Source organism: Catharus ustulatus, chromosome 2 (genome assembly GCF_009819885.2).
Source record: "Catharus ustulatus isolate bCatUst1 chromosome 2, bCatUst1.pri.v2, whole genome shotgun sequence".
Taxonomy (NCBI): Eukaryota; Metazoa; Chordata; class Aves; order Passeriformes; family Turdidae; genus Catharus; species Catharus ustulatus.
The window spans coordinates 82712419-82740206 of record NC_046222.1 but is presented as its reverse complement, the minus strand read 5'-3'; the positions used below and the strand labels follow the sequence as shown (position 1 = coordinate 82740206).

Sequence of the window (27788 nt, the reverse complement as noted above, 5' to 3'; positions counted from 1 at the left end):
AAGTTTAGTGTTTCAGAAGTTGTATTGTTGAAAAACACAGAGATAATGAATTCTTATTTGTAATTTCCTATTTGAAGTCCTTTGAAATGTTAAGTAGGAATGGCTTTTTTTTTTGCTACTGTACTAAATTTCATGGTCAGCTGATGGATTGGGATGGTGCGTCAGCCTGCTGCAAGATAATTTCAGTCTACACACAAAAGCCTATCAGTGCAGATTGCTGAAGCATCATTCTTGCTAATGGGATGAGGGGTTTGTTTTGTTTGAAGGTAAAGTCCAGACAGGCTTTTATCGTTCTTTTTATTCTTAATAGATAGATAGATATTTGAGTCACTTTGACCTCAATTTTTATTTTGGTGGTCTTAAACTTGTGCCATGTAATGCTTTCCCTTCTTATGCTTCCAGTGCTCTTGGGTTCTCATTTCCTGCTTCTTCACTTGTTCACACTAATATGCTCTTCCCTAGTCTTTATTTTTTATTCACTAGTTTTTCAGTGATGGTATTCAGGTGACACAAAAGATGAGAATAAGAAACTAGGAATAGAACAGGTCCCTAGGGCTAAGTAAATTTACAGCATTATAGTAAAGAAAGTGTGTAAGCCATGGATTGAACTGAAGAAAGAAAAATTACAGTCATAATAAAAGAGAGATTTAATGATGACTGTTGTCTTGCTTTGTTCCAAATTTATTTGCTATTGTAATAATTGTAGATATTAGCGTTACTGGTATTGGTGTTGCAACTTAGCTTTTATATCTTATTGGCCTTTCTAATATCCATAAATGTAGGCACTGCTGCTTTATGCTTTCAGATAAGCACTTTGTGTCAGAAACCACAGAAATGAAGGTAACTTGATAAAGATTTTTATGAGTGCTTTAAAGAAATTAATAGCTTTGTTAGCTTTAAGCAAAACAGATTGCTCACAAAAATAAGAAATAAAATAATGTTTTAATATTATGGTTCCTATATAACAGCATCCAGAACATTACTATTGTAGAAATGAATAGATTAAGAAAATGAGAGAAAAAAATATAAATATGTTAACTTACCAAAATGATTCGAATTTAATTGAATGGTTTAATATATTGTTAATCTATTGATGACATTTAATGTTATTAAATAATTGAATATTAAAATAATTCTCTGAATTTTACTATATTCAACAGTTTACCATATACAACTATTTTAATAAGAGTGAAAGTGATTGTTTTAAGACTGTTTGTTGAATAAAAGGCATGTGCTGTACTTGGAGAACTTCAAGTGTTTTAAAAGCACAATGTAACAAGGGTGAAGCATTGGAAAATGAGGATAGCTGCTCTTGAAAAAACTGCGTGAGTAGGAGAAGACATTAATATTTTGACTATCAAGAATATAATGTGCTAAATCATGCAGTTTTAGGAAAGGTCATATCTTTATTTAGAATATCTGACAATAACCTTTAATATGCAGATGTAAATATATCTATTAAAAAGTTTTAGATTCTGCTGAAACTTGAGAAATGGCAGGATGTCACAAGGGTAACTTTGGCTTCTTTTCAAAGTTTGGTGACTACCAAGAACCATTTTTCACAGAGATTTTTTTTTTTTTTTCTGCAGGTACTCAAGGACATTATTAATATGAAACTCAGGTTATTTTTGAACTGCAGATCTAAGCTGTCTGAAGTGCCACTGAAGAGGTTAGTAGTTCATAGCTTTTCATGCTCATTTTGGAAAAACAGCCTTAATAGTGTTAATTTTCTTAAAAGGTAAGCATTGCTTTGTGTTTCTGAATTCTTTTTGTTGACTCATTTTTCATTGAATGTTACTTAAGCAGTTTGCACCTGTTTAGAGAAAAGTTCCTGTTTTAAGGTGTCAGGCATGGTATCCCAGGGAAGTGATCTAGTCCATCAGATGTGTATCTCATTAACAGGCCTTAAATAAATCAATGGAGAGTCTTACATGCCTGTGAAAACTTGTGAAGGGGTATTGTCTAAGTTTTTCCCTTCTTTACAGACCACTGTTTGTGTAATGAGTTTTACAGATTCAGTACTCCTAAGAATTAAATTCATCTGAATAAATGCACAGTTTGCATTTGTTGTATTGAGATGTTGTTATATTTAATTGAGAATACGATAGCCTGAATGTATCTACTATAAACTGAAGTTTCTTTTATCTGTGTGTAAAAATCAGGGTTCACTAATTCAGTGATAGACACTTAGATTGAAATGAATTCCCTCCAAGAGAAATGTTTAAGCACAGCCAACTCCTTGACGGGTATTTTATCTATAGTTCTAACACCTATATTACTAATTACCTGTGAGAGAGGCTGGTGGTAGTGTTTGTCCTTTAGCTAGTGGGTTGTAGAATTAATCATTTGCCCACAAAACAGAAGTCCTTAGTTTTTATACATTTTGAGAGGAATTACTCACATCTCTTATGCCACAAGAGGGTCTTAATTATGAGTCTTCTGCGTGTCTTCTTGTTTGAACACTGTTATAATTGCTTTTGAAGCTGGGCACTTTGCAGTTCTTGGTGCCTGGTTCTTTCCTTGTGCTTTGGAAAACTTTTACATGTGGAATAATTGGGGTAAGAGCTGGAGAGGAGCAGAGAAATCCTTCCTTTCCTCTGCTCTGTCTCTGCTGCTGCTAGTGACAGTAGCCATTCTCAAAGACCTTTCATCCTGTAGAGATTAGTCCTTCTGCTTAGTTCAGTGATGCAGATTCTGAGAATTCAAGGCTGCTAACAGTCAAGATGCACCTCTTGGGTATTTATTTTCATAGGCATGTCCACAGCAAAATTGCCAAAAGTGAATAGATCTGTGTTCATCTACCAACACATTTGAGATGCTGTAGGTATTTATTGTATGATGATATTCCAAAAGAATAGGGAGCTACTTTTCCTCCAAATTTCATTATACTTGGTACATATTCACTATATTTGAAAGTATTTTAGAAGTGCTTCATGTTTGAACTTGATATTTCAGTAAAAGTTGGGATTTTGTCGCACTTCTTTTTCAACAGCTTCTATCGTTTTGTTCTGGAACCAGAAATAACTTATGGAATCAACAAGCACCTTCCTTCTGAACCTGTAGCCAAATTCCTAGAATTGCCAGAATCACCACTTTTGACCCTAAACATGATCACTCCTGAAAGCTGGCTGGTTGAAGCAGTAAACAGTTCCTGTGACCTTGATAACATTCATTTGCAGGAAGTAAGTAATAATTTGCAAACGTCATAAAACTTGTGATGGCCTTTCTACTTCAAGAGGGAAATGGAAATCTTGCAATATTTGTCTTGTGTCTGTTCTCCAGAAATATTTTCTTTGGTATAGTCAATATTTTGCATTTCTATTGTCACAATTTTTTTTTTATTTTCTTTCTTTAAAAAAAACAAAGGCTAGTCTTAAAGGAAAGCAATGGAATAGAAAAAAATCAGAATGCAAAGTACAAGTTAAAGCAATTTACCTGCTATGTTGAGTTTTGTGTTTATAGAAATACCGCATGTAAGATAAAAGTGAAGCAATTAAAGGATTCTTTGTGTTTCCTAGTTCTTGTAACCTAGGTAAATCTTCATATAAACTGAAATATATGACTGTTTATTAATGTAGTTCAAAATGTATTTTACCCTCTTTTCTTTCACAATTCTTTCAATTATTATTTAATTATATTTTGTTCCCCCATCTTCAAAGTCAATAAATTTGAGTCTATAAGATTATGCAAAATATTGAAGGTGTTGGATTGACCAAAGCTGTGTATTTGAAAGTGTGTTGTGAAAGTAAAGTTGGAATTTACCTTACCAAAGGCAGAGATGCCTCAGTTTCCTCAAGAGTCAGAAGAGAAGAGGTCCCTCCAGAAACTGATCCTTCTTCTTTGTCTTGGATACTTGTATTATAATTGAGTGAAGTTCCCTCTGAATGGACTTTTCTTGGGGGTTTTTTGACTGTGGGAGTTACCTTGAGGTAAATCCCACACAACATGTTTGTGACTGTAATATTTTGCTTTTCCCACATAGTTAAGTGACATAATTTATTGATGAAGCATTCCTTCCATAGATAAAAGGAGCAGTTTTAGCAGAATATGAACTGGAATATATATTGCTTGAAGGCCATTGCTTTGATGTGACAACTGGACAGCCTCCTCGAGGGTTACAGTTCACTCTGGGCACAAAGAAGAATCCTGTCATGGTTGATACTATTGTGATGGCCAACCTCGTAAGTACTTAGTACAGGGATAGTCATTACAATAGCACTCTTCTTGTGAGAATTCTTCATGAGCATCTTGTTCTTTAAATCCATTTCTCTGTGTTGCAAGCTTAGTAATGCGAAAGTAACAGGCACATCCTGGAGCTGAGCTCATGTCCAGTTTGCTGAGTTTTCCCCCCTGCTCCTCTTCTGTGATGCAATATAGGTTTAAATATAGCCTAATTTTATACTCTTGCCTGAAGTGCCTAAATTTGCGGCCTAATTGCCTCTAGTAGGTGGTAGGAGGTGGTTGTATTCAGGTTGAGATTCCCTGACAAATGTAAGGCATGATTCACATTCTGCTTGAAATAACCCTTTTCGTTACACAACAATCCAGGCAAAAGAAGGCTCCCATTTTAGATGCTTCAGGTAAGTGCTTAGAGCCTTGGTAGGAACTACCCATACCTGAGAATTCCTCTTATCATGCAAAGTACAGTAGTTTCACGAATACAAGCCGCACGGATTATAAGCCGCACCCCCGGTGCCTCGACAATGTTGCTGTCTTTGTCAATAGATAAGCCGTACCCCGAATATTAGCCGCACTTTCGTTCGTCGCGAGAATCCGTGCGCAGCTTTCACAAATTGGCCAATTAGTAACAGGATCGCGGCATAGCGGGCTTTACTGGCTCGGGGCGGGGCCAGGCAGGCTCGGCCCGCTCATGGTTGCTGACGGGGCCGGCCGGGTGGTGCTGCAGCCGCCGCCGGGCTCACTGGCCCCCCTCTCCCGTCAGCACCGCCCCGCCGCTGCGTTAACGTACTCGCCCTGCCGGCGGGCCAGCCGCTGCCGCCGCTGGCAGGCATGCCGGCCGCGTCGCCGCTGCGTTCACGTACTCGCCCTGCCGGCGGGCCAGGCACTGCCGCCGCTGGCAGGCATGCCGGCCGCGTCGACGCTGCGTTAACGTAGTCGCCCTGCCGGCGGGCCAGGCACTGCCGCCGCTGGCAGGCATGCCGGCCGCGTCGCCGCTGCGTTAACGTAGTCGCCCTGCCGGCGGGCCAGGCACTGCCGCCGCTGGCAGGCATGCCGGCCGCGTCGCCGCTGCGTTCACGTACTCGCCCTGCCGGCGGGCCAGGCACTTCCGCCGCTGGCAGGCATGCCGGCCGCGTCGCCGCTGCGTTAACATAGTCGCCCTGCCGGCGGGCCAGGCACTGCCGCCGCTGGCAGGCATGCCGGCCGCGTCGCCGCTGCGTTAACGTACTCGCCCTGCCGGCGGGCCAGGCACTGCCGCCGCTGGCAGGCATGCCGGCCGCGTCGCCGCTGCGTTCACGTACTCGCCCTGCCGGCGGGCCAGCCGCTGCCGCCGCCGCCAGGCTCGCCGGCCGCCCCCTCCCATCTGCACCGCCGCCGCGTTTCCTCGCCCTGACCGGCACTGCAGGCCCCCGCACCGCCGGGCTCCCCCACGCTGCTGGCCCCGATTCTGCTGGGCTTCCCCCGCTGCCAGGCAGCCCCACCCGCCGGCCTTCCTGCTTCTGCCATGCTCCCCTGCACTGCTAGCCCCAGTTCTCCCGGGCTCCCCCGCCCTGCTGGCCCGGGCTCTGCCGCCCCCCCTGCCCCGCCCTGCTGGCTCAGGCTCTGCCGCCCGCCCCCACACTGCTGGCCCCGCCTCTGCCAGGCTTTCCCACCTCTGCCGGGGCCGGCCGGGCTCCAGCTTGGCTTGGGGCTGCCGCGGGCTCTCACTTCCGTGTTGGCAGCTTTTAGAATTTTGTTAATGTATTAGCCGCCCCGGAATATTGGCCGCACTTCCGGGTTTCCACCAAAATTTTGGTCAAATTGGTGCGGCTTGTATTCGTGAAATTACTGTAATTCTTTTTCATGTTGACAGTCTATAGAGTAGAAGACCATGTGACTTCTGAAGTGAAAAACTTCTTTTCTGTTGGCTAAGGGAATTTGATAGAGAAGGATTTAGATTAATAAGACCTTTTACCTATCTGCTGTTCTCTAGTCTCTGTAAATACTGCATCATAAGGAATGAAATGCTTAATAAATTGTGACTCTTCGATTTTTGGCACAATTATTGAATGTGGTCTCAACAGTGGATGATGTTTGGCATGATGAAACTTCTCACAATTCTTCACATTTCTAAACTTGCTCTGTGTGACTTCAACATAGTAATAACTGTTTACAGTGTTCCTAAAATGGGAAGGAATTGTGTTGACTTGGAAAGTTGTTCCAGACAAATGCTTTGAGTTTCAAAGAAGCTTTTCAATTTAATGTGTGTTCAATAATTTATTTCTTTGCTGCTCTTTTACTTACTGTTCTTGGTGGTGTTTTTGTATGCAACTCAAATTCAGCTAGAAAGAAATGGTGCAACTGAAAGACATTAAAACGGACATATAGGAAAAGTGATAGTTGGTTCCATCACTGACACAATTCTTTCAGGGCTAGTATAAATGTTGAACAGTTGATTTTTATATATGAAGATCGTTGAGTCTGAAATGTGCTTGTCTTTTTTACTTAGGGGTATTTTCAGCTGAAAGCAAATCCAGGTGCTTGGACGCTGAGATTGCGTAAAGGAAGGTCTGAGGAGATTTATCAGGTTTTTTCGTAAGTATGAATCCATCATTTGGAAACAAAAATTAAAATTAATCTGAAAGTGCAACATATTTTGAAAAGATCTGACAAGACTGAAGGAAAATGAGCGAAGATGGCATTTAAAAAATGTAAGATGCAAATGATGATTTAAAGTATGTGAGGGATACCTTATTTCCTTGTGTTGTTAGTTGTTGTTTGATGGCTTCGTGTGTTTTTGAAGGCATTTCAGCTTGTTAATGCATAATAAACCTAAGCTGCTCAGCTAGACTGGATGCTGGCAGTGTCTCTCACTTACTTGCCCTGTTATACTTACTTGCCCTGTCAATTCCATGCATGCTTACCATTATCACATAATGGCTTGTACCAAATTCTGTAGAAATGTCACTCATGGTTTTGTTGATTAATATTTTGTTATTCCCAACATACTTAACATGTAATTTCAAGATTATATCCAATCAAGCATTGCTCTCCAGAACTATCTTGATCAGCTGGAGGAAGTACCATGAATTTCCCTCTCATAATTTTTTTCAGCCCTGAGGATGCCTCTGAATCCAGTGTATTTATAGGTGGCATCTTTTTAAACAGGAGCATTGCAGTCATTGCACTTCTAGACTTTTTGCTTTGATTAATTCTGAGTGTTTCTTAGTTGTCTAAATCATCTAAGGATCACTGTGGTTATTCCTCTTCTACCTTAGGATATCAAAGCACCCTTCATATCGAGACCCTGTCTGCATGTTGACTGCACCACATTTCCCTCTCTTGGGAGAAAGCTCTGTCCATAGAAAGAAAGTTGTAATCCTGTAACTGGCATTTAGGTGACATCTCTATGGCTTCTAGGTCTGTAATTGCCGTGGTTGACTTTCATGTAAAGGAATATTTGTGCTCAACATCATTCTAACTATTCCTTACAAGAATCACCTTTTCCCCATGTTTTATGGAAAAGCATGGACCTGTAGCATATGAGAGCTTTTTCTTGAAGCTTTAAATCTAATCTCTCTTCTAGAGGAGCAATATTGTTTAATTAATCTCAGCTTCAGTTCTTCCTTTTTTTTTCTTTTTCCTATTATCACCTTTCCCCCTCAAAGTAATTGTGTGGCTTGAAATAGGTCTACTTCTTATAAACTATTTATTATTACAGTAATTTTACAATTACAAGCCACACCATTTTGATTAAAATTTTGGTCTGAACCCAAAGTGAGGCTTATGATCAGGTGCGGCTTATATATGGACAAAGAACAAAAAGTTGCTGTTTTAGTTTGGAGGACAAGTGTCTGCTGAGAAAGGCAGGAGATTCTCTTTGAAATGGAGAATGTAAACCCCTTTCCTCCAAATTATTGTAATTTTGAAATCAAGGGGCTTTCAGGCAAAAATATGGGAATTAGGAATAACAGTTCTTTTCTAGGGAAATTAAAATAGAAATACAGTACTACAAAGAAACAAACTCCAAACCCTGACAAAGTCAGAGTACAACCTGACACCCTGTCAGGCAGGGTGTTGGTAGCAGTTCTATTAAATGGTGGCTGCATCCTCCTGCCGTGACAGATGTGGTTCAGTTGGAGCAGTGCTCCTGCAGAAGGTGCAGTTTCCCTCTGGAGGTCCAGTGGTGATGTGGAGAAATCCGGTTTTCCTCTGGAGTCCAGTGGAGAAAGGGGCTCCCTTAGTGTCCCAAAACCTCTGTTTTTATTTTGGTAAGAAATGTTGGGCTCTTCCCCCTGGCTGGAGCAACTTCCAATGGGATGAAGAAATTTTATCAGTCCCACAGTGGGACTCAGTGGGCCATTAGCAGAAAATGACTCGTGGAGGAAGGATGGGTTGTGAAAAGATAAAAAACAATGCTCTGCCTGGTTTCAATGGATGGCCCATTAGCAGAATATCTGCCTTTGAGATAAGGATCACTGCCCCCACCCTGAACAGATGGTGATAGAACAGATACCTTTTACCACACTCTGTATTGGAACGTGCAGCTTATAATCAGGTGTGGCTTATGTATGGACAATGAATGAAAAGTTGCCGACACCCGGAGATGCGGCTTATAGTCAGTGTGGCTTATAATTGTGAAATTACTGTACTTGAAACCCAGGAATACATAGTTCCATGTGTTGTTAATTATCAGCTACTACTAAAAAACACAAAAACTTGATTAACCTCTTTGTGGTTTTGAACATTTGGTTAATATCAGTGTTACAGAAAGAAATGTTAATAGGATGTTAGATTCATTCTATTTGTTTGTAATTTTCGCTTTATTTTTTTCCAGAAATCACTTACAATCTGTTGAAAAAGCAGAAAAACATAGTTCTTACCCTTAGACATTCACCTAATCTCCACCAACTGTATCTGTACCATTTGTCTCATTTAACATTTAATTCTTAAGAAGTATAAAGTGATTTATATAAGATAACTCGGTTTAAAAAATAACGTAATGAGGTGTAGTTGAGTTAAATAATGAAACCACTCTACATTCTAGCCTGGATCAAAGGAAATTTAAATGATCTGCAGGGGTTTTGCCCATTTTTTCTCTGTAACACAAATGTGCTTAATTGAACTCAGCTAAGTTACTAAAAACTAATACCTCATGAGGAATCTAAACAGTGGAATTTATTTCATCTTATTATTCCAACTGTAGACTTAAAGTACAACAGGAAAAGTGTGTTTATGGAGCTGCACCAGGATCCTTGTTATTTCTTTTACAGTATTAATAGTATGAAGTTGCTATCAGAACTCAGGCAACTGTTTGATAGGATTGAATTTTGCCAAGAATTAATGCATTTTATTCTCCATCCATATATATTAGTCATAACCTCTACTGTTGCAGTGTGAGGCAAACCTGTTTTCTTTGAGGCACAAGCCTGTGCATTTTAAAGGAGTTTTAGAATGTTCTACATCTCAGTATTTATCCTACTTGCTTCTATCACAGTTGGAAGTAATTCATTCTTACTATATGTAAATGCACAACATTTAAAATAAGCTGCCTCTTTCTTCTTGAGGCTGCTTCTAACAAGGATCATTATTTTGATGCAGTCATGCTTGTAAATCAATTTGTTATTAATAAATTACTATGAATATTAGGAAAATAAAAATTGCTATATTCTGCAATAATATGGGCACTGCATATTATTGAGACTTTGATGTTGGTAGGAAAACAAGTAGGGATTGCAAGATAAGATTGCAGAAAATGATTCATAGCTAAAGATGTATATAAAATCCTGATGAATATTTTACTTTTTTAAAAGGCAGGTAGATATAATTTGTTATATTTTGATATCATCCCGACTGCTTAGCTGTAGGGTTATATCTTTTATAATTTGGGCAAGGAGTCGTATGTTTGTTTCTTGGGCTTGAGGTTTTAAAGGATCTCCATTTGTTGAATGTTAATTCTTTTATTCTCCATATGGAAAATTATAATTTGTATTATGTTGGTATGAATTTGTCTTAAAAGCATCTAAGTGTTTTGAAACATGTTCAAGTTGTGATATAAATAGTCTGCTAGACGTGTTTAGCTTTTTACAATTACATAACAATAAGGCAGCTATTATTATATATGTCATAGTGCTGTCACTATGCAAATGTTTTGCTTGGATTTAACAAGGTTGTTCATAGTAGGACAGAAATTCATCAAACTGAGTTCTGTGCAGAATAGAACAGTTGGTGTTCAGTAAAGATGGAGCCCACAGGGAGGCATCCGTGAAAGAGATTTAGGGAGACAAAGCAATGTTGTTGAATTTACATCCAAACCAAACACTCTGAGGATATTGCAAAGACTTTGGAAAATCCTCTTTATCAGCAGAATCCTCTGTATCTACCTACAAAATTCATAGCATTGGGATTTTGAGGTAACTGAGCAAATAACAGAGAAAATTTTGATTGTGTGACCACTGAGGGCAAAAATGGGAACATGGGGCTAGCTGCTGGTATCAGCAGTTTGTGTTTGGATAAAATTTTACTATTTTAGAACTTTTTAGTGACACACTTGATTTAAAATGAAGTTAAAATCTGAGCACTATACATCCCTGTGATGAAAAGACCATTGTTGTCTGTGTGCATATGTATGATATTTTAAAAGTGTGAAAATAAAACAACAATAGAGAGTAGAAAAGTTCAGATAATTCTTAACATTGTTTTTGTGCAAGGATGGCCATCTCCATGAGACATAGTGATTGCAGGTACATTTTAAAAAAATGTATTAAATAGAAAATTCAGATGAGTGTGTAAAATGCTGCGATGTTTAGGTAAGTGGTATGATAGACATGGAAACAAGATTTAAATATTTCTGTTTTCTAGGGAGGAAAAAATGAAGCATAAGGAGTAGCAGATTACTTTCTTAAACCCATTTTTTATGTGGGTGGCTCTAGCAAGAGGAACCCACATAATGCTGATAAAGGACAGAAGGGATTGAAGGGGAAATATATGGGCTATGGAGGTGTAAAAGCTAGAAAATTTGAAAATTATGTTATGATACTGTATCACAGTAACATTTTTCACATTAGTTGTTCTGTGGACTGCAATGTAGTTTGGAGACACCTGAATAGCTTTAAGCTGATGTTCAGTAGGGCAGAGGTTCATGTGGTGCTTGCACAGCTGTGTCTTCAGGGGTACAGTTTCAAAAGCCAGCCAACTGAAAGCCAATATTCACTATCTCAGCGCTGCAATGAAGATTTCCCTAGACTTTTTAAAACAGATCTATTTTAAAAGTACATTTAATGCCATCACACAATTTCTAAAATGTTTTCCCTATTTCAAAAATAGATTGTTGTTTAATATTTGAATATAATATATATAATACATAATAATGTGTTTAGCTCGAGGTTACTGCAGTTTTTCATTGATTAGTAAATTTCCTGTGAAAATTCAAATTAAAAAGTGAAGGCAACAACTTTAGACAATGTCCAGTGATGAATAAAACTCAAAGTTTTTGAAGTTAAAATATAATTAGATGTAACTGAAGTAATTTTTTTCTGTAAATATCAGCAATTCTAAACCTTATTCTCTGATTAAACCCAAATAACAATGCATATTATAATGTGACAGTACATTTGCTTGGGTTTTTTTCTCCTCACAGCCATGAAGGAACAGATTCTGTAGCTGACCTGACAGACGTTATTGTGGTATTAAACAACTTCAGAAGCAAAATTATCAAAGTTCAAGTATGTATGCAGTGTTTCCATATATGAAATATGACTTATGCTTACGTGTCTCTGGCTATATTTAATTGAAATATGTATACTGAAATATGTAATTTAGATTATGTATAATTAAAGAGAAGGATGTGCAAATTAATGTAGTTAATTTGATCCAATCAGGTTATACTAATTGTGTGGGAGATTTGTTAAATAGCTGTTAAACATAGATAACATTTATCTCATCTAGCTTGAGGTGCCCAAGCATATAGTCTTGGTGACTTAAATTCCCTTTGTGCTTAGCAGGAGTCTAAAGGACTGCTCATCCTAGCTCATATATGGATTTAAACTAAGACAATGACGTCTTGAGGCATCAATTTCTCTCCGGGGACTGAGGAGAGATTCTACACAAAGTCCAGATTCCAGAGTGGAAGTCAAAATTAGATGTGTTGAATTTTACCCTAGGCAACCTAATTTATGTCGATTAAATTATGTTGCTTTCATTACATGTATTGAAAACAGTTAATGAAACACCACTTATATTGAGGAGAAAGAACCTCATAATGCTATATATTTTCCACTATTTTGTAAATATTTTAAAACACCGGAGGTGAGTCTCTCCCCCAGTCCTGTAACTGAAAGTTTCCAGAACCCAAGAGAAAATGTGTAAGACTCTGGAGCACGATGCGCCTGTCTTTAAATCACAGAGAATGGATAAAAGAGTGCCTAATTTTCCTATTTTGAGCCAGAATAGGAATATTACTGTGTGAAAGGTGGTATGTATTATGCCTATAACTAGAATATGTAAGCTCTGGTATTCACTTGAACTCCTGAATCACTTCACTGATCTGTAGAATGGGGCTTCAGGAGCATTGGCTAAAAATACTCCTGATTTAGTGTCAACAGAAATCTGTGTTAGCTTGACAATATAAACATGTGAAATTAATATTATCAGAATTGGGTATGTTCATATATTCAGGGTGTAAGAAGCTATTTGGTTTTCAAAAGCAGTTAGATTTCTTTTAATCAAGGAAATTGAGGTGGTAAATGAAATTATTCTTGAGTTTTTATAAGCATCTGCATAAGAGCAGAAATTGTTTAAGTTGAATGGGAGAGCTTATGTTTCAGTGACAAATTTATCACTTTCTCCTTGTGAAGGGCTTATGAGAATGACAATTCTCATTGTGAGGTGCTACACTTCTGCCAGCTAATGGCTGGATTACAACTCATGAGGGAGGAAAGTGAGATAAAATTCACCACACTTGAAGTTACTGTTTGCATAAAGATGTACAGAGGGCTTGGAATGTACTGGCTGATTTATTAATGACCACACTTAGTGGCTGTAGCCAGTTAGTACACCTTAGTTAGATATGATAAAGCAAATAGTAATTACTATCAGCTACCTTCTCAAGTTGCACAAAGGCATTTATTTTACTGACCAGGTACAGAAAAAGCCTGATAAAGTGAATGAAGAGCTTCTTACAGATGGAACAACAGGAAAAAAAGGAAATGTGGAATCAGTGGCAAGGTAATGCATAGTTTGCTTCTAATTCAGCTGTTCCAGGTCGTGTTTATTTTTACTCATAGCCAGTAAATTTTCTTACTTGATAGTGATACAAATGTGTAAAAAGGCTCTCCAGGAGATTTATTATGAAAATAAAAGAGGGGAAAGACAAGCTATAATGTCTTGTAAATCTCCTTTTTTATTCCCTTCTTAATCCCTCCTTTGCATTTCTAGTTTCCCTTCATTTCCTCCTTTGGATGTTTTTTTCATTTTGCTGTGGCAGGGAATCAGTCTCAATGTGAAAATCTCTGCTGATTATGTGGTACTCAGATATGTCAAACTGAACATCAAAAAGCAGGCCAATGCTGCTTGTCTACTCCTAGACATAATTTATGACATCTCAATAAGTGTTTTTACCTTTTACTTTAAAGTTTGAGTTCTGTAAGTAATTGTAATAAGCTTCTCAAGCATTGCATTTGGGGCTAATAACTTTGTAGTATTTCTAATTTGCTGTTTTAAACAAGACTCAACAACTTTCTTCAGTTTTCAGCAGCTTGGGCAATGGTTGTCAGTCACAGACTGCTAAACAAAATAAAGAAAAGGCATAGCAATTCCACTTTATCCACTAATCGCTTTGCTCCAGACAGTCCTGTACACACACATCTCTTGGTAGATCAAGGACTAGCTTCTGTTCCAGCTTTAAAATTTCTCATGATAAGGCCTCCTGTGCCACAAGTACCTGGAGACCTAAGACTATATTGAGTCTCTGTTGCTAATTTTATGTTTATCACCATTTATCCACAGATGATTTTACTGTTAGACTATAACAGAATCATAGAATTTTAAGGGATGGGAGCGCCCTTAAAGACCACCTAGTCTCAAATCCCCTGCCATGGGTAGGAACACCTCCCACTACACCAGCTTGGCCTTGAACACTGCCAAGGATGGGCAGCCACAGCCTCCCAGGCCAACCTGTTCCAATGTCTAACTACCTTCACACTAAAGGATTCCTTCCTACTATCTAACCTTAATTTTCCCTTTTTCAATTTGTACCCATACTGACTAGATTCAGAAACCCTTCCAGACTACTGTGCTACAATTCTCAAAAATTTCTTCCACGCGTCCACATTGCTCCACAAAGGTGCCTCCTTTGAAGAATGATGTTAGTTGAAGGAATTTTTCATTGACTTCAAGCTTCCCACTTCTAATTGGCTGCATCAAAGGATATATGTGCAGAGATCAAAATCTTAACTCCCTCTAAGAAGGTTACAAGGCCAGAGATCTCTCAATCTTCCAGGTCTTGCCTTTTATCACAGTGGCATTCTTCATGCTCTGAGCTTGGCTGGCCAAGGAAGCACCTCACCCGGTGAAGTTTGTTTGCTCTTCCCAGTGATTCAAGGTTGTGGCTCAAGGGCATTATTTGAGGCTGACTGTCTGTCAGCCTCTTGCCATCTAGGATCTTGTCAAATACCCTTCCTTTTTGTTATCCCAGAATGAAAAGAACATCCAGCAGCACATTGTTTGCTACAGGAACCCAGGTGTGCTCTAAATGGGAGATGTGCACACCACTTTGCCCAAGCCCTTTCATACCTGAGCTGCCCTTCTCCAGCTGACTGCTTTTCCCATGTAACCTTACAGGTCAGCCCAGCAGCTTTGGGAGATTTCTGCTTTCTGTAAAGCTTTGCTGAATCAATATTTTCATGATCCATGCATCAAACCCCGATTTTCTTTTTTCACATGTGATGGTTGCTTTATAAAGAGCTTGACATTCTTTCAGTCCTGCTATCACTAAATATAAGACAAGGGACAAAAAGTCAGGAAAAAAGGAGACAGACTGCTTGGACCTATGAACTGCAGTCTTGTTTAGCCTGTGAGAGTTCAGTGCTGGTTGGGAGGTTGTCTGTCTTCTTTGAAGATGCAATACCATGCAGACAATGCCACTCCACTGATGTCTCTCTCTTTCACCATGCCTGAGTGAAAAGAACATGGCTTTCTCGAAAGATTATTCACACCACTTAAACACATTGCAGCTTCTCAGTTATTTCTGAGGTTTCAGCTTTGTATCAATGGAGTGATCTGAATTCTTTTGAATACATTGAAGATCTGAGACTTGTCTCATTTGCTCTTAAAGATTATGAGGATACCTGTTTTTATACTTTCTAAAGGATACTTTTAAAAGGGATATAACCAGAAGAAAAAGTAATAGGAGTGACTCATGCAATCTAAGGGTGTGAGGAATGACTCACCTCAGAAAAAAACTATTGAGGTAAATTTCCAGCAGTATCAAATGGTAACAATTTGATAACTGTAACTGATCTGGCTCTGCAGTTCTGAGATCAGTGAAGCAGTGCCTGAGGGACATTGCAGCCACTGTCCCCTGCCTCTGTGTGCTGGAAGGCATGTGATTAAAAACCAGCTCTGGTAGACTTTGGTATTCAAAACAAGCAAAGAATGCTGTGCAGCAGAGACAGAAATCTCTGTACAACATACTTTGAATACATACATTAATTTATAGGGAGAGGAATCAGAGTAATCTGAAGAAGAATTCAGCAAGTGTTCCATAAAACACTGGGAAATCCTGTCAGCACAGACTTCTGAAAGTTATGAGAGTATTCTGGGGAAAGGTGAACTCCTCAGCCTTGTCATTTGCTGTTGGGATGGTGCTAGGCTAAATATGTGATTTTAGCCTTGCATGGCCATCTTTTCCTTATGCTCAGTCTGTATTTTAGAGGATATATTCAGTCTAACTACTTGTGGGGCTGTGCAGACTTCCTTCACTTCCAGAATATGCATTGCTTGTTCTGCTGTAGAATGCATGTGGATGAAGCTTGGAAAAATAACTGTTTCTGATTTTAAAAATTACCAGTTCTCAAGATATCTTGGTTGTGTGTATTTCTGATTTATTTTTTCTTTGATAAAACATTAAATTCCTGTCAAATTTGGGTTCTGTTTGAATGAAAATATTGGAGATAGTAAATTGTTTTTGTAATGCCATTGTTTGTCCTGAGTGACTGGGTATGACATTTTGCTCCCAAAAGATTGTGGTATCATAGACATGTGCAGTGGAAGCAGAATGTAAGTGTATTTATTTACTGCAGGATGTGTATTTCTTTTGTTTATTTTCTTATTTTTGATTCTTTATGAGCTTAATGATAATTTAATGGGATTTTTTTTTCATCTGAGTGTTTACTCTATATAATTATTTATAATAATTCTTAGATTTTCAGAAGAAATTTCAACAGATGAGAAGGAAAAGAAAAGTGATATTCTTAACATTTTTTCTGTTGCTTCAGGCCATTTATATGAACGTTTTTTAAGGTAAGGAAAGGTAAAAGGGGAAACAATTTCATAGCAATGCTCTAAATTTTCTTAGTAAACTAAGCAACCTATAGAAACTGACTTTTTAAACAACATCTAAATAAATTTTCAAAACACAGAAAAGTTGTATACACTGAGAACTAAATTAATCTTTAAGAACAAAGGGATTCAACATACAGATGTTAAAAAATACCATTATTCTATGAAGACAGAAAATGTCTTTCATGTGTGAAATACAAACATAAGATATGAAGTTCAGTCTCTCTGTATAAATACACAACTGAAGTGATTTCATTGGAGTTGTATCTGTGTTTAGTACAAACTGTATTTACTACATGCAAGTATGGCCTTACTCATCTCAGGGTACTTTCAATGAGCAGTGAGTGCTTTTAAGGAATTCTTACTGTGTTGCCTGATCTATTTTCAATCATCTCTGTTACTTTTCTGATTTGAACACTGGTTTAGTGATTTGATTGCTGAGTTATCTGAAGTTTGAGCATTGTGTTCTTCCCTTCAACCTGCAACCACCTTCATAAAGGGAAAGACACATTTACTTTAAAGGAGAAAAAGTAATCTTAAAACATCCTACCTGCTGCTTTGTCTTATTTTCTAGTTCATTATGTCTTGATTTTTAAGGTAGACTTGACCTCTTGTAAGGTTGTAAGGCAGTTGGTATCTGTTTGGTTACACCAAACAAAAGCCACAGTAGTGAAAAATAATTGAACCCAAAATAGTGATTCTTACAGTTACTAAGGGTTTTCAGAAGAGGATCTGACTTGAACTTTGCTTTTTTTCTTTTCAGAAAGCAACCTATTAAATTCAACCAGTATATTCTAAAATAAGTTATTTTAGTAGCCAAGTTAATATAAGATACTAACCATTATTCTAATTTTGTCAGGCGCCTCTCCTAGAATAAAACATGTTAATAGCTTCACTTTTGAAGTTGTTCCTTCTACTATTGCCTAGCCAATCCTGGATCAAATAAGGCTATCTCAAAGTGCCCTTGAACACATGCTGTTTAAAGCTTTTAATTAGAAGTAGATAAAAATTTCTGCTTAAATTGGGTTAAAGAAATTATACTTAGAGAGTTTTAGTACTTTCTAAGTGCAGTTGAAATTTAATGACCTGTGTGTATTTGTTTGTTTATTGTAGACTTCTATTTCCACAGAATTATGATGCTATCTGTCCTCCGTCATACAAAAACACCAGTTAAATTTTGGTTTCTGAAAAACTATCTCTCCCCAACATTTAAGGTAGGAGAAAAGTCTTCCTCTCTTTTTTCTTTTAAATTTTAAGGGTTTTTTGGGTTTTTTAATTGCAATTATATAATTCAGATTAAATATCTAATTATATAATTCAGATTAAATTTTCACAGTGGAAAATAATCCCTGAATCTATTAAATACTAGTGTTAGGTATAAGGGTCTTCTCTTCTGAAACATGAAGCCCAGTGATAAATTATAATCATTTATTCTCTTCTGATAGTCTCCAAGAGCTTGCATGAAATGCTATTTCTATTGGTGTAGCTGAGGATACTAAGGAACATATTAAGAAACTAAGGGAACATTTAAAAATAATAAATTATGTAGTCAGTAAAGCCAACATGGCTGCAGCTGCACTGGAGCATTCACTCGTTTTCCTTTTGAGTCCTTGCGTGTCTCGTATATGTGCATCTGATGACTTTCGTTCTTCATTTTGTTGTTCTCCTAGGACGTAATTCCTCACATGGCTAAAAAGTATGGGTTCAAGTATGAGTTGGTCCAGTATAAGTGGCCCCGCTGGCTTTATCAACAGACAGAAAAACAAAGAATTATCTGGGGCTACAAAATTCTTTTCTTGGATGTTCTTTTCCCTTTGGCTGTTGATAAAATAATATTTGTCGATGCTGACCAGGTAAGAAAAAATAATGGCATGTAACTGTATGAGGAATTAATTTGGGCTTAAATTGATCCAGTTTCATTCTCTGTGGCCATTTTATTCAGGTGTTGGTCTCGAAAGACTGTTGCAGGTGTACAAAAAGAACCAGTGGTGTTGCAGAATGTAGTGCAATAATTGCACTTGTCTTCAGTCATGTGGACATTAAGAGTTTTCCTAAACTGAGTTGTCCTAAATTGTCTGTGTGGAGAGAGAGGCACCTGGAGAGATGTGTGTGATCTTAAAGGTGCATTTCTCTGAAAGCATATTGGAGTGATTCTGTCCTTTGGCTGATGGTGAGAGGAATTCTCCACTATGACTAGTGTCTGAGGTGATTTGGACCATTTGAACAACTTCTAGATGGCTAAAATTCTTCAAGATGAATCCTATCTCTATTTTAAATTTGCATGCAGGAATGAACATTGTGTAATGTACTGAAAGGCAAAGTGCTGCTTCAGATGAGTTGAGACACTTGATTGAAGAGCTTATCACAAGGTTATTAAGAAAACCTCAGACAAATTCTGATGTATTTTGGTCCTTTTCCAAAGCTCAAGAACAAATTAAATTTAGGTGTAGCAGTGCAGTCTGCAGCTCTCTGCAATTTCATCTGGATACACCATCTGGGAACACTGGTTGTCTGTCCTAACTACTGTCAGGGCTTCTCAATAATTTGGTAGATATCTTCCAGTGGAATAGTTTGTCTGTACCCCACTGTTGTCATGTCTGAGGGGTTTTTTAATTAAAATTAAACATTGTGAAGCCTGCTGCAATACCTACCCTCATAGAAATAGTACTAAATTATAAAAATAAACATATTCTTGTTTAGATTGTGAGAAGTGACCTGAAAGAACTGAGAGACCTAGATCTAAATGGAGCTCCCTATGGATACACTCCTTTCTGTGACAGCCGCAGAGAGATGGACGGGTACCGCTTCTGGAAATCGGGATACTGGGCTTCACACCTCGGGAAAAGGAAATATCATATTAGGTAGGACAACCCCTTACACACTTCTTGTGCAGTCTGTGAATTTGATTAAAATCTGAGTGTTGGTGTTGAGGCATTCAAAAGCCATTCTTAGTAAGAGATTAATAAGGCAGGAATTCTGATGACATACTGGTTTCGCCGTTTAATGGTAGTTTCAGCCACTTAATAATGAAAAAAATCCCTTCAGGATGGGAACATGTTTTACTTCCTTGTTACTTTTATTACTGTTATCAAAAACAAAGGTGAAACCCCAGAAATTTTACTCTTTTTTTAAATCCTTTTAGTGCCTTGTATGTTGTGGACCTGAAGAAGTTCAGGAAGATTGCAGCTGGAGACAGGCTTCGGGGCCAGTACCAGGCTCTTAGTCAGGATCCAAACAGTCTGTCAAATCTAGATCAGGTATATAAGGCTTTGAGCATTTCTGGGTTTATTTTATCTTTCTCAGTATGTATGGAATATAGTGTATCTCAACATAAATATAATTCCAAAACTATTTGCAATTTACTGCTGTTTTAGACCACTTTCAGGAGTGCATATGAGCACAGTTCAGAAAACTGAACACTGATGATTATTTTTCATTTATAAAAGGAAGAAAAACTCCAACTTACAGGACTTTTCACCATTATTTCTAGTTGTTCTATGTTTTTCTGATGATAACCCTACCTTCTGATAATGGTAATTATATTCTTGTTTAGCAAGAGCTTGTTACCTTTTTCTTCTTCTTTTTCCATTAAACCTAAATTGAATTTTCTTTTGTAAGTTAACTGCAAATGCACTCTGGTGGTTGCTGTACATGATCACCCTGGGGTGGCTGGAGTTTGTCTCACTTTGGGTGAACCTCAGAAGGCTTCATAAGTGAGATTGTCCCTGCTTTTGGTGTTCTCCTTGTGGAATTACTAAAGCACAGAAGATTTTTACCTGCCTCTAGCAGTAACAGGATCCCATGGTAGCAAAGCCCACATTGCTCAGTGCTTTTCCACACCCCTGCTCTGCAAGCAAGTTTCTCTCTTTTACATAAGGACATTATTGCCACTTGCTTTTTTTTTTCCAGAAATAAAAGTAAAAATTGAAAATAGCAGTTCTTATGCTACTGGACAAAGAAAAGTGGAAATACAGTCATACTAAAAACTTGAGACTAGACTGGACACCTGGAGCTGGAGCAGCCTTTAGCTGTATGTTAAGAACAAAAGGCTGATACAACAACAGTCAGAGCTTACATTTTTCTGGACAACAGAATGAATTACTGGCCCTGGTCACCATGCAGAGTCCTGATGTGATAGAGCAGTGTGTTCATGTACAAGATGTCTTTCAGAAAGACCTTTTAAGATTCAGAGGTTACAGGGTTTCCACCATAACGCTGGGTTTCAGAAAATTGGTTTTATCTAATCTTCTCAAAATATTAAAACTTCTCATTTTAAGATTCTTGTATTTCCAATGGCAGCTTTAATACATGACAGCATATATCTTGTATAAGCCTGTTGGATTGAATCAAAAGCCACTTAAGGACCAGATGTTAAGGTAGCTAAATCTTGGGAGAATGGAATTGGAAGTACTTTGTAAAGTGAATATTTCAAAGTAGTATTTTCATATTAATCTGGTTTGACTGTATTGGTAGGACCCACTTGCTGTGTCTTCATTGCTACTTCTTACACAAAATACAGCATTACTCCTGGAAATACAAACCACAGTGCAATGTATTTGAGACCTGGAGAGCTTTCATCTACTGATAAGAATGCATTATAACTCTTTTATTACTATTTTCATTTTAAATACTTGTCTGGAGTGCTCACTGCCCTTCTGAGAGAAGCAGCAATCTCAGCTCTCTGCTGATCTGCCAGCAGTGCAGTCTTCATGGGTGGTAGTTAAGGTTCTTAAACCACAAAAGAGAAGTAGATAGGAGAGAAATGGCGATTTTAAATGCCAAGGAGTATAAGTATAGAACTCCTAGGGAGAAAAAATTACACATCATAAAAGCTAGACTTCCAGTACAGTAATTTTATTCAGAGGGGTTTTTATATTCATTTTTTTTGTTTACTGCTTTCCTGAAACTAACAGCTGACTTCCTACTTTTTACTGCATGTAACAGGTTTTAAATTCACAGTTTTCTAAAAGTGCTGTAGTAACTCAGAAATTTATTTCATTTAGAAAATCAGAGAGGCTCAGCAGAAACCCAGTCTTTCTTCTTTTGGAATTCAAATGATGATACACATCATTTGATGATACACAATTCCAAATGGTGATGAAGTCTTCCAAAAATTATAAGTTTTTAAAAAAATAATGACAATTAATGTTGAATGTCTTGGCTCTCTGTATTTGTATATTTGATACCATTTTTCGGTATCAATGTCTATATTTGAATTAAATTGTACATCTTTCATAATGCAGCAATATGTGCTATTTTATTCTGTCACGTTTTGCAATGTGAATTGGCAAAATAAGTAATATTTGAGTACTGACATTTATTCTGAAATATATTGTAACAGTTGCACATGTGAGGGAGCTCGTGAATGGTTTGTCCCTGCTCTTTGTAACTCTGGCCAAAGGAGCTGCAGCAAGCAACTGCCTGAGGTGTTCCTCATTTATTAATGCTGTTCCCTGTATTTGGCCAGATCTTGGTTTGGTGTTTTCATGACAAGACTTCCTGACTGTGTAATACAGGTCAAAAAAAAAAAAAAAAAAACAACCCAGAAGTGAAATAAGGAACATAACCAGAACAGCAGTTTAAAGCTTTTCCTTCTCAAGCTCATGTTTCTGGAATCCATTTTCCTAGAAGTCATCTCAATTTAGACTAGAGGCATAATCCTGTATTAAATGTTTTTAGAGTTGGGGTTTTTTTATCAAATTTAAGGAATGTAAATCTGGTTGGTTTTGCTTTTTAGAAGTATTTATGGTATGACAGGCAGTATCTGAATCAGGGGTATCAAGACAGAAGTATTGCTTATGTCAAGCTAAGGGAGGACAGATGTAAGGACATTTGCTTGACAAATGAGAGGTAGAATTGACCATCAAAATGATCATGACAGAGTATTGAATCTGCTTGGAAAAGAACTAGGTGAGCCCTTAGAAGGAAATGTAAGATCAATTTGCAGAAATGGTTATAGCAAAAATACTTTTAAATAGCAGCTTGATGTTCAGTTACATTACATTCAATGCTAATAAATGATTTTACAAAATTTGTACAGGATCTTCCCAATAATATGATTCATCAAGTAGCCATTAAGTCTCTCCCTCAGGAGTGGCTTTGGTGTGAAACCTGGTGTGATGATAAATCCAAGAAAAAGGCTAAAACAATAGACCTGGTGAGTTGATCCTGACTTAAATGAATTGTACAGATTAACAACTTTGCTGTGATTTCTGGGGCTTTTCAGGTTAAGTCTATGTCATGTTATGAAGGCAGCCTTGCTGGAAGGCACTGCAACATTCCATCCCATCCCCTGAAACATTTTCTCCTCTGAGACCTCTCCCACTTGCTCTGTACCAAATCTGTTTACATTAATGCTGAAAACTCTACCAAAAAATTAAGTGTTGTCTCTTAACCAAATAGGATTGAGGCTTTTCATGCCCATGCATGTATTTTCCTTATAATTTTTCCATAGTCAGCCAAGTTACTGGAACTGTGAGGAAGTGCTGTTACCTGTCTGGGCACTATGGGCTGCTGTCGTTCTCCCCAGAGAGGGAGAGAGGAACCCCAGAGGGTTCCTCCAGAACATTGTCATGGTTTTCTTAGTCCATTTCATTGCTATAAACAGGAGATAAAGCAAAGTTTTAAAAGTGTAATGCTCAGGACATTATCCATGTTTAGGAAGAAGAAAGTTTCTTTAATAGAATAGAAACAGAGACAAATATCTCTTTCCTGTCATTATTATCCCCATCCCATTTTTTCCCATTTAGATTTTTTGACAACATACACATATTATTTGTGATGCTTTAGATATAATTTGAAAGAAAACAGACAGTTGGAACTTGGTGTGATTTTTCAGTATGCAAATAATTTTGTTTTCTTTGTGTCTTTACAGTTGTCAAAATTAGTTTGTTTGTGCTATAAAGACAGGTGCACTGTGTTCAAAACCCACATCAGGTTCAGTTTCAAAGTGCCAATGTCAATCTTCCTGGGCAGCTCTGTCTCAATCTTACTAGTCTTATGCCAGTCATGTCTGTGCTATACTTACAGCCAGTAAAAAGTATTTACAATTGATTTGAGCTAAATTCTCTGAAAAGGTGTTATTTTCCCATTTGCTTTGTTTACATCTATATATGTTTTAAACTTTCAGTGCAACAATCCCCAAACCAAAGAACCAAAACTAAAGGCTGCTGCCCGGATAGTTCCTGAATGGGTTGATTATGACTCTGAGATCCGAAACTTAATACAGCAAATTGAAAGAGAGAAGAAAAATCTAACATCATTATTTCAGAAAGGTAACTTACATGCATATTTATCTGTTAGCTTTTAAAAATTAAATATTAGTCTAGTTGAAATTGAGATTGGGTTCAATAGGCACAAATCTTATATTTATGTAATTTTCCTTGTTCTTAGAGAAATGGTGTGGGGTTTGATAGTTGTGTGATGCTTCTTTACACAGGAGTTACATTGACAGGACAAAACCTCTTGTTTCATACCAGAATCTACGAGAAAGCTCAGTAGTGTCCTTTTCCTGGACCTCAGACACAACCAACAGTCATACATAATGCTAGCCACAAATATTAAATAATGCGCATTAGCTTAGACTTCATCTGCGTAATCTAAAGCTCACATCTGTTGAGCAGTGGGAAATGAGTATAAATTTGCCTCTGCATCTCTCACTCCAGGCTTATCTACCCAGGCCTTTTTGCACTAGACTAAATTCTATTTTGGTTATTTTGGGGGTGGGGGTTGGTTGGTTGGTTTTTTTGTTTGTTTGTTTGGGGTTTGGTTTTGTTTTGCTTTTAACTAAAATTATTTTAAATTGAATGAGTTAACTAGCATGAAAAACCCAGACAAAACAAAACCCAAAATCAAAAAAACCAAACACACGTACAGAGCTCCCAATAAGACTTGACTTCTTGGACTAATGTGAAACAAAATGAAAAGATGATTTCATCTCTCAGGGTTGAAGAAAAGACTTAGTAGATAAATATTTGAAAGTTTTGAGTGTGGAACAAAATCACTTTTCCTTATAATGAATTCTTTGTGGGTTTTAAAACTCTTTGTCAAAGCTTCTGGTCAGCTTGTAGCAAGGCTCCAAAAATGAAGTTCATGTTGCTGAACTGACTGATTAGCAGGAAATGGAAAGTAAAGGGCTTTCTCCACATCTTACAAACCTAGGCACGATCTTTTGGTAACCCTTCTGTGTATTCTTTCTCCCTTGGTTACAGGTCTCAAGCATGATGAACTTTAGCACAGCCCATGACCAGCAATGGTGACAGCTCCAGAGTCTTCTGGGAAGGACTGAATGGAATTTACAGCTGTTACATTGGCACTATTTGCAACATTCTTTAATGTGAAGTCAAATATTTTGTAACTTAAAGTGTTATTTAAAACATTTTAAATGCAATACAAAAAATGAGAAATCCATAAGTACTTGGTGGTTTGCTGTTTTTTAACTGGTATGGAGCAGCTTTCCCAAAGGCTTTGCTTTTCTTTTCCTTCTTTAAAGTACAGTTTGCCCAGAGGACTTTGGAATATGAAGAAATATGTGTTCAGCATTGTCAGTCTAGGGGAGAAGACACGCATTAAATATGTACTTGAAAACTGTTTTGTGCATATTCCATGCATTAGGCTACTGTATTTAAATGTCAAAAATGTTCGTTATATGCCCATAGTAATGTTGGTTATATGCCCATAGCTTTGACCCTCAAGAGATGCTGTGGTCACAAGAAAGAATTTAATAAAAAAGTCTAATTTAGACCACATAAAGATACCTTCATGTGGAAGCTAAAATCAAGGAGAGACACTCTGCATTTATTATACAGGATTACTTCTCTCTTACAGATTTTTAAAACTATTGATCCTTAGGTTCCTTTTGGCCACTTAAATATAGTGTGTGATAAAATTCCATTATGGTTTTGGTTGAAGTGATTTTCCAACCAGCACACAACTTGCATCAGAAGGTCAGTACCTGAAGGTTGCTTCTACTCACTTGATTATCATCATCATGTTTATAACTGAAAATTAAATAATAAAATACATGAGTATTTTTTGACTTATCAGTAGTGTCTCCTGTAATTTTCTAAAAAAACGTTGCTTTAATGGGATACTGACATCTTGATCCCACAAAAATTGCAGGGAAACGTTCTTGCAATACACATACTTGAAAATGGGGAATTTGTGTCTTAAAGTAAAATCTAGTGCCTTATACACAGACGCTGTTTTTCAGGCTGTGGTGGTTTCAAAATGGGATTGGATGAGACCACACATTCTATAAGAAGTCTTCCACTTTAAATGCTTGAAGTTATAGAAGACCAGGTAATTTGCACTAAGTGGGTGAATCAGCAAGGATTGCACACTATTTCCATAGCAGCAAATAATTGAATAAAAATAAGAGAAATGAAGCAGATTTTGTATCCACTGTCATTGTCCTCAGCTGTTGGTTATTTACAATTTCATACTGTAGGAGTGAATATTTAAAATCACATGTTGCTGATATTTTTCAAGCCATATTACCAAGGAATGTGAGACATGCAGACTTTTTTACAGCTCTTTATAGTCTGTGTGGTCTTACCTTTATGTATTTTGAACAGTTTTAATATGTCACATACAGAATTTTAAATGTCTTTTGTGGGATTTCCTTTGTGTGAAATACCCAATGGAGTATTTCCTCTGTAACCCAATAGCAAAAGTCAGTAAAGCCTAGTGTCAGGTCTCTTTATGTCTGTCCTGTTTCAGTGCAGGAGCTGTTTTGTTATGCTTGTTCTCTTCATTACTTCAGGACAGCATGCAGCAAGAAACATTTGAACATAAACTTTAAGTTGGTATTTTTGTACTATAGAGATGGACTTGCAATTGACTTAGGAGATGCCTGTGCACCATTACTATAAATTCCATGCATAACAAGGAAGTAACTGATTTTCCATAGCAGACCATTATTCAACTGATTGCTGCATTATTTCATTTTCAAAATATTTTTCTGAGCTTGTATTTCCATCCTGCTGCCTGACTCTGCAGCAGCATTTCACATGGATCTGCCTTGGTATTCCAAGCTTGAAGCATATATTGGAAAGCTTGCTTTAGGACAGAAGTTAAAGGTTGTTTAAGAAACTTTCATTCTCTTCAGTTATGATTTTCTGTGTGAGAATGTTAGGCAGTATAAAAAGTGGGTAATTCATGCACTGATTTCAAGTTAATATTCTCTGTAGCATCCTGTTCTTTTTAAAATTGGGTTATGTCTACTGGCTTTAAAAAAAGAAATAGTTATTTAAATACTATTTCCTTGAGATTGCTTAAATGATTAGAATATAATTTTATAAATGTAATTTGCTGGAGATATTTTGAAGATGTAAAAGGTTTCATGCAATTTTCTACATTTTTTTATATATTTGTACAAAATGTTCTAGTGTTTCTCTTTTTTCTGCATACTACTACTTTCAAAGAAAGCTCTTCTTTTTGAGATATACCATTATATATACATAATGGTTTATAAAATCAGAATGGTCCGACAAATATATTCACTACTTTTTAAAGATCTCTTTAAGGCAGCACTTTGGGTTATTAGCATGTCATTATATTTTTAATATTAAATCCATGGATTGTGTATGTTGTACAAAACATTAAAAGGTACCTCTGGAGAAAAAAAGGCGGATTATTTTCTGTTCTCCCTTTTTGTATTACACCATAACCATCTCCTACTTGGTTAACAGATACAAAGAAAAATAATGGCAGCAAGTCCTCAACTGTCTTTCAGCTATAGAAAGTGTTTTTGCAGGGAAGCAACAGCAATGTTCAAACAAGGCAGCTGCTGTGAGGTGAGGTGTAGAGATGCAGAGAGAGCTTATTTTTTATTTCCAGTCTGTGTGCTCTGCCCTGTGAAAGGGAAGAAAACAGAGCCTAGTTTAGAGTGTTGCCAAAACATGGTGCAACTCAGTAAATAAGCAAAAAATATTTGAACTATTCAAATGAAGGGTTTTTACAATTTATATTCCTATGACACAGCTGTCTTGATCTCTTCTTGAGATCAGCTGGTAAGTTTAACAGAAAATGAGCAAACCAGGCATCAAGTGCATTATTGTTGATGAGCCAGA

The 27788-nt window shown here is 37.4% G+C and overlaps 1 protein-coding gene across 2 annotated transcripts in view; it reads left to right on the top strand.

Moving 5' to 3' along the window:
* Positions 1-27623, top strand: part of UGGT2 (UDP-glucose glycoprotein glucosyltransferase 2) — an 83149-nt gene extending 55526 nt beyond the window's left edge. The window contains exons 26-39 of one of the 2 annotated variants that reach the window (XM_033052927.1): positions 1590-1669; positions 2993-3182; positions 4023-4181; positions 6668-6753; positions 11798-11882; positions 13298-13383; positions 16579-16677; positions 17846-17930; positions 18387-18569; positions 19417-19577; positions 19859-19973; positions 22757-22873; positions 23846-23990; positions 24927-27623. In XM_033052927.1, coding sequence (XP_032908818.1) covers positions 1590-1669; positions 2993-3182; positions 4023-4181; positions 6668-6753; positions 11798-11882; positions 13298-13383; positions 16579-16677; positions 17846-17930; positions 18387-18569; positions 19417-19577; positions 19859-19973; positions 22757-22873; positions 23846-23990; positions 24927-24949 — 1614 coding nt within the window. In that variant the 3' untranslated portion in view covers positions 24950-27623. Of the gene's footprint in view, positions 1-1589; positions 1670-2992; positions 3183-4022; positions 4182-6667; positions 6754-11797; positions 11883-13297; positions 13384-16578; positions 16678-17845; positions 17931-18386; positions 18570-19416; positions 19578-19858; positions 19974-22756; positions 22874-23845; positions 23991-24926 lie in introns of those variants that run through there. The other variant, XM_042779036.1, reaches the window with a different exon arrangement.
* The last annotated feature ends 165 nt before the right edge of the window (positions 27624-27788 follow it).